General features: G+C 30.3%; 2 protein-coding genes across 8 annotated transcripts in view; one reads left to right on the top strand and one right to left on the bottom strand.

The window, feature by feature from the left end:
- The window catches only part of LOC114934596 (uncharacterized), a 148,074-nt gene that overhangs the window by 77,186 nt on the left and 52,862 nt on the right, over positions 1–18,026 (top strand). For all 7 annotated transcript variants that reach the window (XM_029307263.2, XM_029307265.2, XM_085488543.1 and 4 more), the window contains one exon: positions 9,837–10,039. In XM_029307263.2, coding sequence (XP_029163096.1) covers positions 9,837–10,039 — 203 coding nt within the window. The remainder of the gene's footprint in view (positions 1–9,836; positions 10,040–18,026) is intronic.
- car (vacuolar protein sorting-associated protein 33A) overlaps positions 1–18,026 on the bottom strand; it is a 122,804-nt gene that overhangs the window by 85,789 nt on the left and 18,989 nt on the right. The gene's annotated exons all lie outside the window — the stretch shown is intronic.

Raw genomic sequence — 18,026 nt, 5'->3', positions numbered from 1 at the left:
TCACTAATAAAACAGAACATATGTATTATGTAAAATTAAAACTAGATGCACATTGTATTATTTTTACATCTTTTTTTTAGTTGTTTTAATATTTTAACATTGAAGTTCAATTATAATACAACAGCAATATGTTAAATTAACATATGAATGTGTTAAAATATTTAACACACTATTTTTAATGGAGATCGTTTTTAACAAGAAAACACAAATTTTCCTATTGTGACTATTCAACAAAAAATGACTTTTGAATGAAAAAAAATGACTTTTTCGGATGCTGAATACAAATCCAAATTACTCCATCACGAAATTTTTAATTAAAGTTGCTAAAAGAAGCTATTTTCACGAATTTCGTTATATTATAACTACAATTATGTGACGTGCTGGAGAAGTTTTATTGCAATCAAAATAAAGTATGTTAGGACTTTTACATCCCATTTAACCATGAATATTTTATATTTTTAAAAATTAATTTTGAGGGTTGAAAGTTTTTACAATATACTTAATTTTTATCGCAATAAAACGTCTCTAGCATATCATATATTGTAGCTATAATATAACAAAGTTCGTGAAAAAAAGCAACTTTAAAAAATTGTTGTGACGTGATGGAATAATTTGGAAACTAGATTCGTATTCAACATTCGAAAAATTATAAGAAACAATTAGTCTTGTTTTTTTTTGTTGTTGAACAGTGTTATATGTATTCATATAAAATTCGTAAAATACATTGTGGCATAGTTTGAATTACGAGTTGTTATTTCAAAATGTATGACAACTGAAATGTTTTGTTTGTTTCCACATCTGACGAGAGAGAAGAGTGTGTTTAAAAATCAGTGAGGATTGAAAAATAGGTAGCAGGGATTTTAGATATATGGAGACGGGAGTGAGATGTAAACGAACAGAGCGATATGTCAAATCGGTAGACAGAGAGTTTTAAATTTACCATAACGAGAAAGAAATTGACAGGCTATATTTTTTCGTTTGAAATACTGAATCCGTTCTCTTCTTATTACAGTAAGACATTTTTCTTTCGCTGAAATACGGATTTATGTTGAAAAATTATTTACTCCAGTCAAAAGGCGTACAATTTACAAACTAAATTGAAATATCAATTATTATACAATATGCAGAAATATCGTAGAACGAAATAGTAGAACAATACGTTAATTGAATTTTTTCTACCCAGAAACTTTCTACATAGAAAATATACAATATATATTTGTATTATTCGAAATTGTTATTATTAAAGTTTTTTATGGCAAAGCATTCTCAACGAAAGGATTCGCGTATGATTGCGGTAGAATATTAATACGAGATTTTTCCAGATTTTTCATATCAAATATAAATATTATTGCGCTCTGCGAAACGTAAATTCTAGAAAACGGAGAGACTTAATTACGCTTTTCTCTCTATAGTTATCGCTATCTTATTTTTTATCTTGTTTCTCCTTAATTTGTTTTTGCTCCTGTTATATCGCAAAAAGATTTTAAAAAATCTCTTTTCTTTCAAAAAATAAAAATAGTAAAATAGAATTTATATAGTGATAAAAAAGATCCTGGTACAACGCGCGATAAACCGTAATATAAATTTTAATATCATATAATACGTGCGAGAGAAAATTTGTATTATAAAAATTTGTATTCTTTTGTATTGCAAATGTTTCGCCATCCAGAGCAGAAATTTCGAACAGTATACTATAATATTATACGTATCATGTATATCCGAAAAGAGAGTTAAAATTTCGAGAGAAAGTATCGAACATATTGTCCGGATTAAAGAATAAAATTCAACTTTGCTAGCGTATAATAGCCACTTGATATTTGCAATTTTCCTCGTATCTATTTAGAGATGTACAACAGTTGTGGTGAATAATTCCCCGAAGGTGGTGAGAATCGCATCTAACATTCACGCGTCATACTTTATCCCCCTGAGATACGACGCGGTGGCAAAGTTGGCGGTATCTAGTTAACCTGTTTCCGGATCTTGAGGTGGAGGAAAATAGGATGTTACGTCAAACTCGATTAATGTTCTTAGGTTTCAAGGGGAAGGAACGATGTGCGCGAGGACTATACCGATCTCACTCATATATTTGGTTGGCAGGATTCGTGTTTTACATTCGGTTTAGAGAATAAATAAACTGTGGCAATTACAGGATTTAATCCTCCTCTCGCGTCAAATCAAAATAATCTGTAACAAATCCTCTGATCAACAATGATTTCAATTTATTTCACAATCGGGGTTTATTTCAACAGTCATTTTCAGCTTGTAATTTTGCCGTGCGCTATTTTTTTATACGTTGTAAATTTGAAATTTTTCAATTTTAGTCTATCGTAAAACGATTATTAAGAAATAGCATTTGAGTTTGTATTTTTTTTATATATAACAATATAAAATTTTATAGAAATATATAAAATTATATATATAATCGCAAAATTATATACATGAAGTATATCCATGCATAATTAGATAAAAGTGCTTTTTATATATAATTATACAAATTTTTATATATATATATATATATATATATATAAAATAATTTGACATGATTATATATGAACCCTTATAATTTATACATTAACTTATATAATTATGTATAAAAATAGACATATTTCACAAATATAATTTTACGATTATATGTATATAATTATACAATTATTTCTATTATACATAATTATATATAAAAAACTTTTTCCCGGGATCTTCTTGTGATATCGTCCATGATTGTTCACAAACAACTTTGCTTCAGAATCAGGTCTCTCCACACGAGATACACAGAAACTGAGGTGGTTTGTTGTTTTATGTTATATTTTTCTGTTATTAATCGTCTCGTGCTAGAAATCTGAATCCGTAAACTCTCAATGCGAATCACCCGTCGGCGCAAAGCCTGCGTAAAAAGGCACATATGACTCAACTGTTTCCATCTATTTTTCCGCACCGTCTCTTTTGAAGATCAATGATTGCTGTCACGCAGACAAACAATTTCACAAAATTACATAGACCAAAGCACAACGGTAAAGCTGTTGTTGCACCATTGTGTACAGATCAGCGATTTCTTTTTTTTTTCTCCAGTTTCCGCGTGTATGATATACGAAAATTTGACGCAGTATTTTAAAGAGGAGAGAGCACGAGCTCTCTCCCTCGTGTAATCGATAAAAAAAAGTCTCGCGGAAACTGGTCAACCGATATATCGCGAGATCAATCGACGATACACGTGATACGATCAGAGCGAGTCAATTTATTATTAATAAAGTTTGATTTTTTTTACATAAATCTGCATGTTAATTTAAATGTTATATTACATTTTTTTTAACGTACTTCAATTTTACAGATTTTACAAACTATGAAAACTCGAATCATTTTTGCTCTGAATTTTATACAAAAGTTTATTTAATGAAGGATGTATTTTTTTTATCGTTATTACGTTATTTGTTACGTTTTTTTACTGTGCCTGTGAATCATTTTCCTCGTTCTGTTCAGTAATTTTCTCGATATAGTTATCCAGGAGGAACTTTCTTGCACGAAAACGACGAATTTGAATTGAACGTTGCGGAATTTTTAAATTATCTGCAATTTTTATATAATGATTATGGAAATTGAGTTCGGGTCTTTGAAAGAAAAAAATATTCATCATTCTGTCCAATAATTTTCTTGGTAATTCACATTCGAGAGAGGATCTTTTTTGCGGGAAAACATCGAATTTGAATTGCGGAGTTCTTAAATTATCTGCGATTGATTTTTGTATAATGGTCGTAGAAATTGAGATCGGTTCTTCGAGAAAAAAGAAAGAATTGTCGAAAAGAGAACGTTTGTTTTTCTTCAAATTTCTTTTTCTATGGGAACAAAAAAGAACTTCCTGATAGAGAACCGGTTTGAACAAGTGGTTCGCAGTCGAATGAACCGATTGACCCTTCGACATTACCGACATTCCCGGGCTCGTTCAATTTACGACCGCGACTGCTGCAAATTGCTCCTTCGCCACAGAATTTTCGCTGTATGTGGCGCCGGAAAAAGGAGTGCGTCGAAAAATTCCGGACAATGGCAAGCAATGGTCGAGCATTTTTTCGAGCGTGTTTCATTTATTTATTTTTAATTCTTTTTTTTTTTGCCAGCGAAAAGAGACGATTTCCTTCGTCGCAACCGATAGTCGATGTTTCTCTAGAAATTCAGTTATATAAATGCGCATATGTGATTTAAACCGGCGCAACACAACGTATTATACCGTTTCGATGAACGAGCGAATGAGACACCGTGTGTCAATCGCGAACGCAAAATTGCGAAATACATTTCGCGTTCCATTTGGGGATAATTGCGAGTACGGCGCCAGATTTTCGATAAAAGTGTGCTTAACGCGATTACTGCAGAATGGTGCACGTATATATAATTGAATCAAATATCACAGCACATCTTATATATACGATAGGGACTGTAATATATATCGCAAAGATCGAAGGTAATCTGAAAAGAATGAGATCTGATACATTTATATATATATATATATATACAGAAGTTCGAAAAGTTCTAAATCGATCTTCCCCTTTAGCTAGAAAATCTCAGGTCACAGAATGTCATTATAAAATTAAAGTCGCGGAATTGTGTACGTACATTTCACAGTATGTAGGATCTAAATAAGTGCGAAAAATTTTAGTTGATTATTCTTTGTCGCAAATTAAGGGGGTTATACTCTAAAAATAAAAAAAATTAAATAGGGTCGTTGATTTCATCCCCTTATACAGGAAGATCAAAAAATATTAATAAATATTCTTTATCGATGGAAAATATCTACCAAGTTTCATTTTTTTAACTAGTCTGAAATTTGAGAAATTAAAATTAATTTTTTACCCTTCTTAATTTTCGACAAAGAATCATCTTCTAAAATTTTTCGCACTTATTTAGATACACCTTGTATACAGGATGTCCCAAAACTGGCGGAAAAGTTTTTAATGGCAGATTCCTAGTATAATTTGGAGACGATTTTTCCTTAGTGAAAATGTTGAGGGAGGCCATCATTTTTAGCATGTTCTCAATTTTTGTTATTATGTATCTTTATAACAAAGCCTTATATTAAAATTCTATTCAAGCAAACTGTACCTAAAATTAACTGAAGAATGTAGTTCTGTTATTTTATTTCTACAAGACTTGATTTCCAAAAAAGCCTTTTATCTTCAACTGCTTATAATTCGAAAATTATTGGTGTCTCGACATTTTCGCTGAGGAAAAATCGTCTGCGAATGATACCAGGAATCTGTCATTAAAAACTTTCCCGCCAGTTCTGAGACACCCTGTATATTATACATAAATATCGGAAACGTGCTAAACATGACAAACTGTGGACTTGAGAAAAATATAATGATGTAGTTTATGGCATTACAGGATTTAACGATATAGCGGCTTTTAGCGAATACCTATAATAATGTACGTGACACAAGAAAGAGAGAGAGAGAGAGAAGAGTGCAAGTTATATTCTAGAGGGTGTGTTTTAGCACAAAGGTATTATTATTACCCGGACACTATTAAGTTCCCGTTCTTTGGAACAAAAGCGGAGAACAATGGCAACGTGTCTAATTCGAAGCTATACTATCCATATTGGTCGACTAACTATTGTATAACTTCTGTATATATACAATATATTTGCATATATACATACCACACAGAAATATTCTTCTCTCTCTCTCTCTCTCTCTCTCTCTTCCTCGATATTGTTGAACGTTTTCAAGACTAGTTCAGTACCGCAAGTTCCAATTGTAAGACTACATGGTCCACACATCCAAGTTGTATATAATTATATTAAGCAGTACTGTACATACTGTATCGTATGTACATACAGATTTTCCATGACGATTGTCGTAAAATCGCTGAAAGCAATCTTCGTTATCGCGCAGCGAGATCATTTCGCTATCGTAACTCTTTAGCTAGCTTCGAGAACACATTATTCGTAATACGATAATATGTAAATACTATGTCAACAGCGATACGTTCGATATTTCGTTTATCGACAAAACGATATATCTCTTCCATTTACATTTAACGTTCGCTTTGTTATTCGAACGAATATTATTCGACGTCGGTCGGTTTTGCACGTTCGGATGAGTGTCGAAAGAAATGAACGGAAGACGGACAAGCCGTTTAGCAATTTAATTTAATGCGCTATCGGGCGTTCTCTCTCTCCCGCTTTCTCCCTAATATTATTTGAATTTAAAACAAAATGAAATATACTGACATGCATTCTCCATCCCTTTCTCTGCATATGCGCTCCGGCAAAATTCTGACGAATATGTAGATCGAAATGGCTGCAGCATCACTGACAACTGCAGTGCCGCGTTGTATATACATATATATGCATATATATATATATATATATATATATATATATATATACAGGGTGTCCTAGAACTGGTGGAAAAGTTTTTAATGGCAGATTCCTGGTTCGGAGACGATTTTTCCTCAGCGAAAATGTCGAAACACCAATAATTTTCGAATTACAAGCGGTTGAAAATAAAGGCTTTTTGGAAACTGAGCCTTGTGGAAATAAAATATTAACAGAACTGCATTCTTCAGTTAATTTTAGATAGAGTTTGTTTTAATAAAGTTTTAATATGAGGCTTAGTTATAAAGATACATAAAAAATAACAAAAAATTGGGAACATGCTAAAAATGACAGCCTCAACATTTTCACTAAGGAAAAATCGTCTTCAAATGATAGCAGGAATCTGTCATAAAAAACTTTTCCGCCGATTCTGGGACACTCTGTATATACATATATACGTGTACTTACACTTTTATCTCACATCTCTATACGTGTCTCATACACATATACATACATATTTTCTATGCATATTCTATATGACTACTTGTTTGTCTGATTCATATGCACGGATGTCGTATGAATGTACCGGGGGAATTCATCCGCGTATCGCTTTTCTTTCGACACATTAAACATTTCTACGTACAAGCGTGTAACACTTTTTTTACGTACAAACGATTTGTATAGGTTTTTAACGCACTCGACCTATTTATTAGAAATAAAATCACACGCGCTAAAAACGGGCGGAGGAAAAGTTGCCACTTAACTGGATGTTTTTCACAAGTTTTGCGCCAACTTGTTCTTTCAAGACAGAACCGCATAAAGTGTAGATTGATTAAAAATGAGCAAGTAGAGTTTGATATTAAAATAAATAATCACGTTCGTTATATTTGCAAATTGATTTTCTACCAAATTATAGCGAATAAGGCACATTTTCTCGAAAAAAATATCCCGCATTTCCCCAACCAAATAGAATTAAACTGCTAAAAGAATTGTATGCGTTTTTAACGCATTCGACCTATTTATTAGAAATAAAGTCACTTTTACACGCGCTAAAAACAGGCGAGGAAAAATTGCTACTTAACCCGGGTGTTTTTCACAAGTTGCGCCAACTTGTTCTTTCAAGACAAAATCGCATAAAAGAGTTCTATATATTACAATAAATAATCGCGTTTGTTATAATCGCGCAAATCGATTTTCTACCGAATTGTAGCGAAAAAGGCACATTTTCTCGAAAAAATAGCCCGCATTTTCCCGGCCAAATAGAATTAAGCTGCTAAGGCCTCGAATTGGAACAAAATAGAAGGCTCCAAAGCCGGATCCTAAAACGAAACGCAGGTTTTAACCGACCGCAGTGGTATCGAGAGACAAATCTATTTCTCGAGCTTTATACGTAGGTTCGATTACATGTGTCGGTATTGGATTCTGTAATGCGACTTATTTACGGAAACAATTCTTTCATTGGGATTCATTAAAAAATAAATTAATGAAAGGTATAAAAGAGGGAGAAACATCTATATAAAATGCATACAAAAAATATATATATATATTTTAAATAAAAATAATATTGTATAAACAAATTGAATTTTGTAAAATGCGTTGTTGTAGGATGTCTACGAGAATCACAATTTAGAGTAGTTAAGTGACGAACAATCTATACTGATTAATGAAAAGAAAATATTATTTATTAAAGGAAGGACAGAGTGTAACTTCTTGTTAATTAAACTATATCTGCAGCTGTGAATTCACGATCGCGTCATCTTCAGCTTTGACTGTAAACAACTTTTGTCTTTGTCATGTTATTACGCATTTTCTCTCTCACATCTCCTGCGTCTGGAGAATTATGAAATATGCAGAACATCCAACTCACGGCGTTAATTGTCACAACAGATTATCCGGCAAAATTAAAAATCTTTTCTTAATGGAAATGTCTGTAGAATTTGGAATTAAAACTATAGAAATTAAAACGAGAACTTCTTACACAGAAATTCAAGTATATCCAAATAAACTGCAATGCTCTTATGTTCTTTTCATTTAATTTTAAATGGATATTATATGTACTTTGATAGAATTTTAATTAAAAATTTTTATCCTGAAAATATTTAATATTAAAAATTAATTTTGAAAATGTAAGAATAATGATAATTCTTAAATGCGAACTTTTAAATAGGAAACAAGCTTGACTTTAAATTAGTCGAAAGATATATGTCTGCAAAAATTGAATGTGCGTTTAATGTCACCAATTTTGTTTCTCCCAATGACTTCATAGTATGTTCTGGGTGTCAAAGCTGATTAAAACTGCAGTTGTAGTAAAGTGTGTTAAAGTAGATTACATATTCGTTATCCTGTTTACCGCTTTTTCCCGATGAGGCAACCCATCATCTAACTTTGTAACTTCCTACAATCGCAAATTCTCCATTTCTCGATTAGCCAGTTATCAATAATTTCTGTTTGGAATCGATCTACGAAGACGAAAACAGCAGGAAGCGTTAACATCCGATAGGTCTCGTCCTGATTAGATATGATCTGATGTTACCGGTTCACTTGGAACGTGTCGATCGAAGCTTTCCGCAACATACGCATGATTGCTCACGGAAAAATGAGAGCATTCCGATCGAATGCTCCCTCGAACAAAGATCTTATCTATAGCTCTCGGCAATATGATAAATTTTCCACAGCGAAATAAGATACCGAAAATAATCGAAAAATATATGAATCCAAATATTTGTAATAAATATTTTGTTTATTATTTTAAACGAAAAATACGCAATGGAAAATTTCTTTTTAAATTATTTGATCAAACACCGCGTGTTATTGAACGCTGACATTTACGATGTTTAGAACCTTTTCGTATTACAGAACGAATAAATTCGACATTGTGTAAATGACATGATGAAAAAGCCATCACGTTTTCCGTGTTTTTTTTTGGACACACAAAAAACTCATCATCAGTTATATCTGTGCTTTTATGTGCGTCAGTTCTAAAGCTTTCGACTTCTTAATGAAACTAATTAAACTAAAATCAATTTAATTCCACCTTATCTTAAAGTGTCATTGAGATGCTTGAATTTAAATTACAAATTTATAAATAATTTATATATATATATATATATATATATATATATATATATGTGTGTGTGTGTGTGCGAACAATTTAAAGTAAAAATAAAGTTTTTATTTTTTTCTTTCAAATTTCAGACAAATTAAAGAAATAAAAATTAGTGGATATTTTGTACTAATAAAAAGGATATTTATTAATATTTTTTTTGATTTTCCTGTATCTTTATAAAGGGGTGAAACCAATAAATCCTATTTAAATTTTAAAAAATGTTTGTTATTTTTAGAGTATATGTATGTTTATATAAGAAATTTCCCTTAATTTTCCTAAAATTTTTCGCATTTATTTACATACACCCTGCATATTTGAGCTAAAAGGGAGGAATTAAAAAGGGTCCGTCTATTGCGAAATAGACGTGAAAAAATATATTTATATAAAGTATATTTTCATAAAAAAAAATCTCGGTTTGTAAAATTATAGGTGGACCGGGAGAAGGAGGAAGGACAGGGAGAGGGTGGTCTGGCGCCGTCTTGCAGCGGTGCTTCCGGTTCGAGGATGGGCCCCGGGCCCGATTCCGGCAGCAGCGCTCCCTCTTCGGTTCCCCAGTCGCTGGCTACTTCGAGGGACGACGAGGACGACGAGGACGACGAGAGCAGCGGGAGACACGGCCACGGAGGATCGAGGTTAGTGATTCCTGACGCGTTCTCGCATGCGATCAGCACTTCGCGTCTGATTATACTGCGAGCTGTTTCACTTGGAATACTTCGTCGCGCGATCAAACATCCTAGATCGCGCGCGAGAGACGATTTCGCGCCAAAGTTGGTCATCTTTTCTCGCTCTTTTTTATGAGAAAAATTTCCATATATCATATTTCTGCCAATCAGGGTTCGGCAGATACTTCGAAACAAAATATTTAAATACAAGATACAAGATACTTTTTGACATATATTTAAATACTAATAAAATATTTTTTAGTTTTGAAATATATTTAAATACATTTATAACAATTATTTTTTTAATTTTCTGATTATATATTATATAATAAAATAATTACAAAAACATTATCTACTATTATTTAAAAAAATGAAATTTTTCTCGCTCTTCTATGAGAAAAATTTCCATATATCATATTTCTGCCAATCAGGGTTCGCCAGATACTTCGAAACAAAATATTTAAATACAAGATACAAGATGCTTTTTGACATATATTTAAATACTATTGAAATACTTTTTAATTTTGAAATATATTTAAATACTAACTATATTTAAATACATTTATAACAATTATTTTTTCAATTTTCTGATTATATATTATATAATAAAGTAATTACAAAAACATTATCTACTATTATTTAAAAAAATGAAATTTTTTTAGTAGATGATTTTATTGTATAATAGCAATGTAATTACATAAATACATTTAAATACAAGATACATTTGAATTAAATAATTAATTACAAAATTCGAAATACTTGATTATTCGGTATTTAAATACTGTATTTAAATAAGACATATATTTAAATACGCGTATCTCAAATGCTTTAAGATATATATCTGCCCAACCCTGTCAATTATGACAATTAATCTTCTCTTCCTTTGAATGTTTTTGATTTCCGCGTTTGATATATCAGTCGACAAATCAATTTTAATTTTATTAAATGTGACTTTATTGTTAAATTTTATTTAATATACTTGAAATTAAATTTTCCATACCTTGTAATCTCGTATGAGACGAGAATTTGTGCAGTAAATACAATTTTATTCTATTCTTTTTCGGAATTGTTTTAATTCCTCAAATGAAAAATACATAACGCACATGTATGTAAAATTTTAATTAATTAGTAATTGTATTCAGTATGTAATTAAGACCATGGAAATTTTTTTCATGCATTTGCTCAGGATGATTACTTTATATTTCTCATTCTCGTTATTCCTTGTGCAATTAATTAATTGCACCACTGATTTCAGCACATCAGTTAACCGCATTGATTTAAACATTTATATGATATATTTCCACACTTCGAATATGTATTAGCGTAGAAAGATTACGGAGAATTGAAATGTGACGTCAGTCTTTTCCATGTGAATTTCGAGAAAAATGAAGAAAAATATGTGCTGCAGAATATATCCCTGCAAAAGAAATGGGATTACAAGAGAAATTGAATAACGCCAAAATCATATAAGATGGTCTTTTACCATTTTCCTCTATCTTTACTTGTGGAAAAGAGTGCCGGACAGTTTCAGTTGACGAAAGTGTACTGTATAAGAGAGATATTTCATATATCTAAAAAATCTTTCTCTACTCAATACAAGTCATATTTCTTTCGAATTTGCACGAGATAATTCGCACGAAGCTAGAAGAATTCGTTGAATCTCATATAATTGATTATTCTTCGAAGATCCTCGAAATCGGTTCAAGACGCCAATTAAAATAGATTGTGTGCAACGACACACAAAAATTATATTTTAATATAATATTATTGTGACTTATTCGACTGATTCCATATACATACCTTGAGCAAGGTGAAGTTCTTTGAAAATATTCTTCTTAGCTTTGCTCGTGAAATGAGAGTGCTCTGAATGCTGCTGATGACATCGTTTCCACTTACACGATTAATATTTAATGTGATATATGCAACTCACGTAGCAAAGTACGATCTCTAAGATATTCGACGTATATATGCTCTTTTTAGAGACTGAAAACGTCAAGAAAGCTTACAGTAGTTTATAAAAGATGAAACCTTGCATGTAAAATAATATAGAAGATTAAAGAGAAAGGTTAGATTATTAACATTAATTTTTTTAATTTCTTAATTTCACTTTTAATTATTCAAAAAATAATATATAAATATTTGACAAAAGTGGATATACATACATCTGTTGCTTAAAATTTGCAAATATATTTTGTTCAAAGTTACAAATATTTTTCATGTTTTAGCGAAAATCTACTTTACGTTTTTATATACACTCAAATCAAAACATTTTAGGCATTTAAAAAGTTATTTGTAATACTCTACAACACAATAATATTTTTCACATTTATTATTATGCATCGAAATTGCATAAAGTACCTCGTTACACTATAGATATAAATCGCAATAAGCGATTCCATTACAATTATATCGACATAATGGTATTAACAAAATGTGAAATTTCGCGTTTTCGATTAATTACAAAATTTGTGATGTTAAATTGCATTCAATTATCAAACAAAGTGTGAGATTAATAATTTCCCTTTTAATTAAGCTAAATTGCACATATTCATAGTACATAATGTAACATCATGGAATTATTGACACGACTGTGTATATATATATATATATATATATATATATATATATATATATATATATCCCTTGGCGACAAATTACAGTAACTTAAATCGGTTTAAGTTAATATGAGCAGCGTAATTTCACACCGACAAAATTGTATTTTTATCTTAATATGTACCACTTACATTTATAATATCTGTCACTAAAAGGAGTCAAAAGGATCTTTTTAATTTAAGAGGCAAATTCTCTAAAACGATATTCTTATTAAATATTCTTATTAGATATTCTTAACATGCAAGAATATGTAATTAATGTGACGTGTTTTTATAAGTGTATTATATTGCTTATTATATTATTATTTTTAATGTTAATTGTAACTTATAAATTATATTTTATTAATTATTTTATATAAAATTATAAAATTCTCCCACGATTATAATGATTATTTTATTTTATTAATTAACATAAAATTATTTTAAATTTCTTATTTATTTATTATATGTATTTATCGCGGAACTAAAGTTGCAAAAAGAAAATGAAGAATATATTTTTAATATAATATAAGAGGATATTTCTAAAAGCATCACGTAAAGAGGGAAATATCCTTACTTAAGAATATCTAGTAGAGGACTTATAAAGTATATATGCATTTCAAGAAAACAATTTTTTTCGGTGCAATTATTCAATTTTCAAGTGCAACACGCATACGTCATATGCATCGGAAATGCGTTTTTAATTCCGGGCAGGGTGAATTTCTGACAAAACGATATCGTAATGGATGGGACTTTAATCGGGCGATGATGAATTCGTGAGTGAGAGCTTCTCTCTCATTTTATTTCAATATTTAAACATAGTGTTGCTCTCGTAACCAGATATACACATCGCGTACACGTATACGCACATGTATGTACATATGCACACGACGAATACATTAATTCTCGGTACAAAATGTTTACTATGTACATATGGCGTACACTTTACTTTACGCTAACCGAGTGCTTGTCACGAATAATGGCTTTTTACCCCTTCACATGTGCAAGCAGCAATGTAATGCAATTATCCACGTGCCTGATATCTGGCGAAAGATATATAGAGAAAATATTTGCAAGAATATCATGGCGCGAATATTCCTAGGAATGTCAAGTTTTCATTATTTCTCCAAATTTGGCTTTCAAAATTTGTGATGTTAAATTGCATTCAATTTTCAATTGAAATGATATTAAATTATTAGCATATCATTTTATACATTTTATAAATAAATATGTAATTTTATCAAATATATTTATTTTATAAATAGGCCGTAGGAGCCTAACGCGATGTCTTTTTGCGTCGGTTATTGTGAAAATTAATTTTTTCGCTTATTAGGAATAATATCTTTGGTTTAGATCTCTACCTTTCCTTTTAATCCCCCTGTAAAGCAAGGCGAGAAAAATATCGGTCCGAAAGTTGGTTAATAATTTTTCTCGCCTATATAAGTTTTATCGCGTTCCTACAGCCGACATATTTATAAAATTATATACTGATTTCGAGCGCTGAATAATATTCTTAATATTGTTTAAATTATTAGATTTATTATTAAATTTTATTATTCAATTTCAATATGTATCGCTATTCAAATCTTTACTTTGAAATAGTTTCGAGATTTTTAAAACACTCGATTCTATTTGCATAAAAGAAAGCAATATTACAAGAAATAGTAGATGCAAAAACATAGATGGAAACGTCAAAAATCCTTATCTAATCTAATTTGTTACTTTGCATTATATTGCTAGAAGTAAATGTCATAAATATTTGGCGGCATAATATATAACATAAATGATTTTGTTCATCTAAATGAAAATTTCATTCCTTTGCGGTTTTATCCGTGCATATTGGATCTCATGTTTCAATTTAACTGAATTATGCATTTATTTAAATTACTCATATACTCATATGCTCGTGTAATACCTGTAATGAAGTAGATACATATATAGATACATATAAATACATATGCGTTTTATTTAATAATAGCAATATATGAATTATAATAGGATATGCATGATATGTTGCTGAATTAATGACAGACCGAATCGGTACAAAATCAGCATAATGTTCTGACCGTAGAGAACTGAAATTTTGCAAGAAAACTTCGTAGATTAATTACATTCATATCTTTTTTTATTTTTATTTGTTTGATTAAAAAGCTTTATGTCTATAATTCTATAAAAAAAATTATTTTAATTTATTATTTAATTTTATATCTGCTTTATGTAACATTCTTCGCAAACAAATTTTTTTACCTTTAAAAATTTTACAATTAAAACACTGATTATGCGGAAAATATTGAGTAATATACAATAAATCAAACCAGAATGAAGAGTTTATAAAGGAGGAACACGAACCTAAAATCTCTCGATTCATTTTCTCAGATTCTCACGAAGTTATTAAGCTCTTTCTTATTCCTTCCGATCCGAATTAAAGTTTGCACGGCAAAGTTTACAAGAAAGCCGGAGCCGAGTGCTGTTTCTCCCTCGCTTATGATCGAGGCTTTTTCAAGTCCGCATAATTCGAGGACTATGCTTCTTCTACCTTGAAGAACGTTCGTTTCATAGCGAAAACGATAACGAGAATGATAACTCGGTGAAGGATTTTCGTGATAGGTGAACGCGGAAAAATGCGATCCATTCTGGTAGCCAGCTGCGAATAACGGGAAATGTTCGGTAAATCTTCTTAATTTTGCTTCATTGATCATGACAGGACGAGGGTGAGATATCGCGGTTAATAAATCGGAGAAAAATCATCCAAAAATCGCGATATTGCTCTTACTTTTAAATTGGAAATTTATGTTTAATATTTATTATATGAAAAATATAAAAAATAATTAATCTTATTTTCAACGTCTCGGAAAATAGCGGTTTTAGCATTTGACGATACCTACTTTTTTACTTAAAAAGTTTGAATGAAGATTGATTTGCGCGAGGGAATTTAAATACGGAAGTTTTTAAAAGAATGAATAAATTAAATATGTAAAGTCTAACTTTGACTTTTTACGCGTATTATTACACTTCAACTGACAATTTTAATAATGAAATAGACGAAATATATGGTGAATAAAATGAAGATGTATATCGCGCGGGATTATCAGGAAAATTTATATAATACGATAACATTTTCTTCTTCTTTTTTTTAAATCGTTTTTAGTAAATCGTTGACCAAGTTTATTTCACGTCGTTAATGCGGCTCTAATGAGACGTCTCTGGCAACTGAATGAAATATTACTCTCAGGCCAATTACACGTCTCGCGTTCGACGGAGACGACCCTTTTTCCGCTTCAACGCAAAAGTTCCCGAGGAAATTCCTTCCGGTTTGAAATTATGTCTCGAGGCAATATCTTCTTTTCGTAGCGCACCGTGATATCGCTTTTTGCAGAGAGACATCGAACACGAAGACACAATCGTCTTTATCGCAAAAGATCAATTTTTTGCTCGCCAGAGTAAGACATTTTCCAGCGAATAAATTTGCTCTCGATAAGGACGAACCTATATAAGGAATCGAGAAAAAGCAATACATGTATAATACAATATTAATTGTCTATTTTTTTTTACTTTTTTTATAATGTGATGTATCTATAAGTATCTAATTTTATTATTAATTTGATATTTGATATTGCATAAAATGTAATAGAATATATGTTATATATATATATATATATATTTGTAGATGATGTTGACATACTTCTGGAATTACATATATGTACATACAGTGTTGTGCTTAAATGATTTTAAAATTAGCTAGATAAAGATGAGATAAAAATATGTAAATTTATCTTAGATAAGATAAAGATGATTTTGTTTTAAATATATCTAGATAAAAGATAAAATTATATGGCATCTAAATAATTTTCTAGATAATAATTTTTAAGACTGCTTATATAACCTCAGTTATAAAAAAAAATGTAAATTATAAAAAGAATATAAAAATATATGTATGTATATTCATATTTTTATTTATAAATTTTTTATCGCTTACTGCTTAAGTTCTACTATTTAAGTATTTTTATGTGCTATGATTCTAAACCAAAATTATCTGAAAATTATACTAGATGATTTAATATAAATAATATTTTTTTTTTATCTAAGATGCAGATATAGATAATACACATTTTTATTATCTATATAAAAATAAGATGACGCCAAAATTTCATCTAGATGATCATCTATATAACTTTATTTAGATAACAGCAAACACCTCGTGTACATATATATGTAACTCTGTAATGATTTCATCGAAGGGAATTTTCCGGAAAAAAGATGTACTGTAAAATTTGCATTACATCCCTTGAAACTCTGTTTCGCTGCCTCGTATATACCGCAATCCAAACTTATTTACTTTTTAATTGAAGTGTTGGGTATTGTAACTCGGGAACATTCGTGCATCTAAAGCAAACTACAACACAGTAGCTATCTTGCGAATGCTTTCGTGCAGCTCCCGTTCGAGGAAACGTGGGGAGCATGCCAACGGTGATTTTTAATCAAAACTCGTTAGATTATATACGTGATCACCTGTGTGTGGGTGTATGTATGTACGCGCTGTTTTTTTTTATACCTTTTATTATAATCGTGGAGCTTTATTGGAAGAAACGTGTATGCGGGGTAGTTTCTGAGAAAGGAATATTCTTTCTCATTAAGTATTTTTCACCGTCAACTGATAGCGCGTAAATGTTTCAACGCACGAGTTTCATATAAATCATTTCCTCGCTATATAAACAACGTTACCGTTTTTAATTATTTGAAAATATCGCGTTTTCAAAAAAAAAAAAAAAAAAAAAAAATAAAAGAAATATCGTAAAAATATCGTACTCTCTTTTTATTTTAAAATTTATATTAAACCATTATATTTTTAATTTGAAACATATAATATTAAATATAAAATACATCCTAGGCAGATAAAAATATCGAAAATGAAAGGAAAATTGACTTTTTTATTATTTATTATTTTGCTTTCAATTCTGCTTACACATTATAGTTTCACATTTCTCATTAAAATTTTTTTCCTCTTTGTTTTAATCTTGTGATTTTTTAACGAAGAAAATTTCTAGGTCGAAAATTTTGAATTATAAAATTTATTTTATATGTTTTACGTGCTTGCCTGTAAACAAGAAAGCAAACTCATATTTATTTTGAAATAAAAATAAGCTAACTATTCTGAAGTCGTAAATGTACAATCATTCTTGACTAGCAACCTTTTACGAGCATCCGGCAAACGTGCTGTATTTGCATAGGAAATGTCTCATTTCTCGACATATTAAGGGCGAATGTAATAATGTTCATTACTAGCATGACGTTTTCTCTGAAAATGGTGCAAGAATTATATCTTATATATATTACGGACTGTTGTCATTAATTTTGAAAAATATTTT

This window comes from Nylanderia fulva, unplaced genomic scaffold (assembly GCF_048542155.1).
Source record: "Nylanderia fulva isolate GAGA-0341 unplaced genomic scaffold, ASM4854215v1 Scaffold7, whole genome shotgun sequence".
Taxonomy (NCBI): domain Eukaryota; kingdom Metazoa; phylum Arthropoda; class Insecta; order Hymenoptera; family Formicidae; genus Nylanderia; species Nylanderia fulva.
This window is presented reverse-complemented; position numbering and strand designations above follow the sequence as displayed.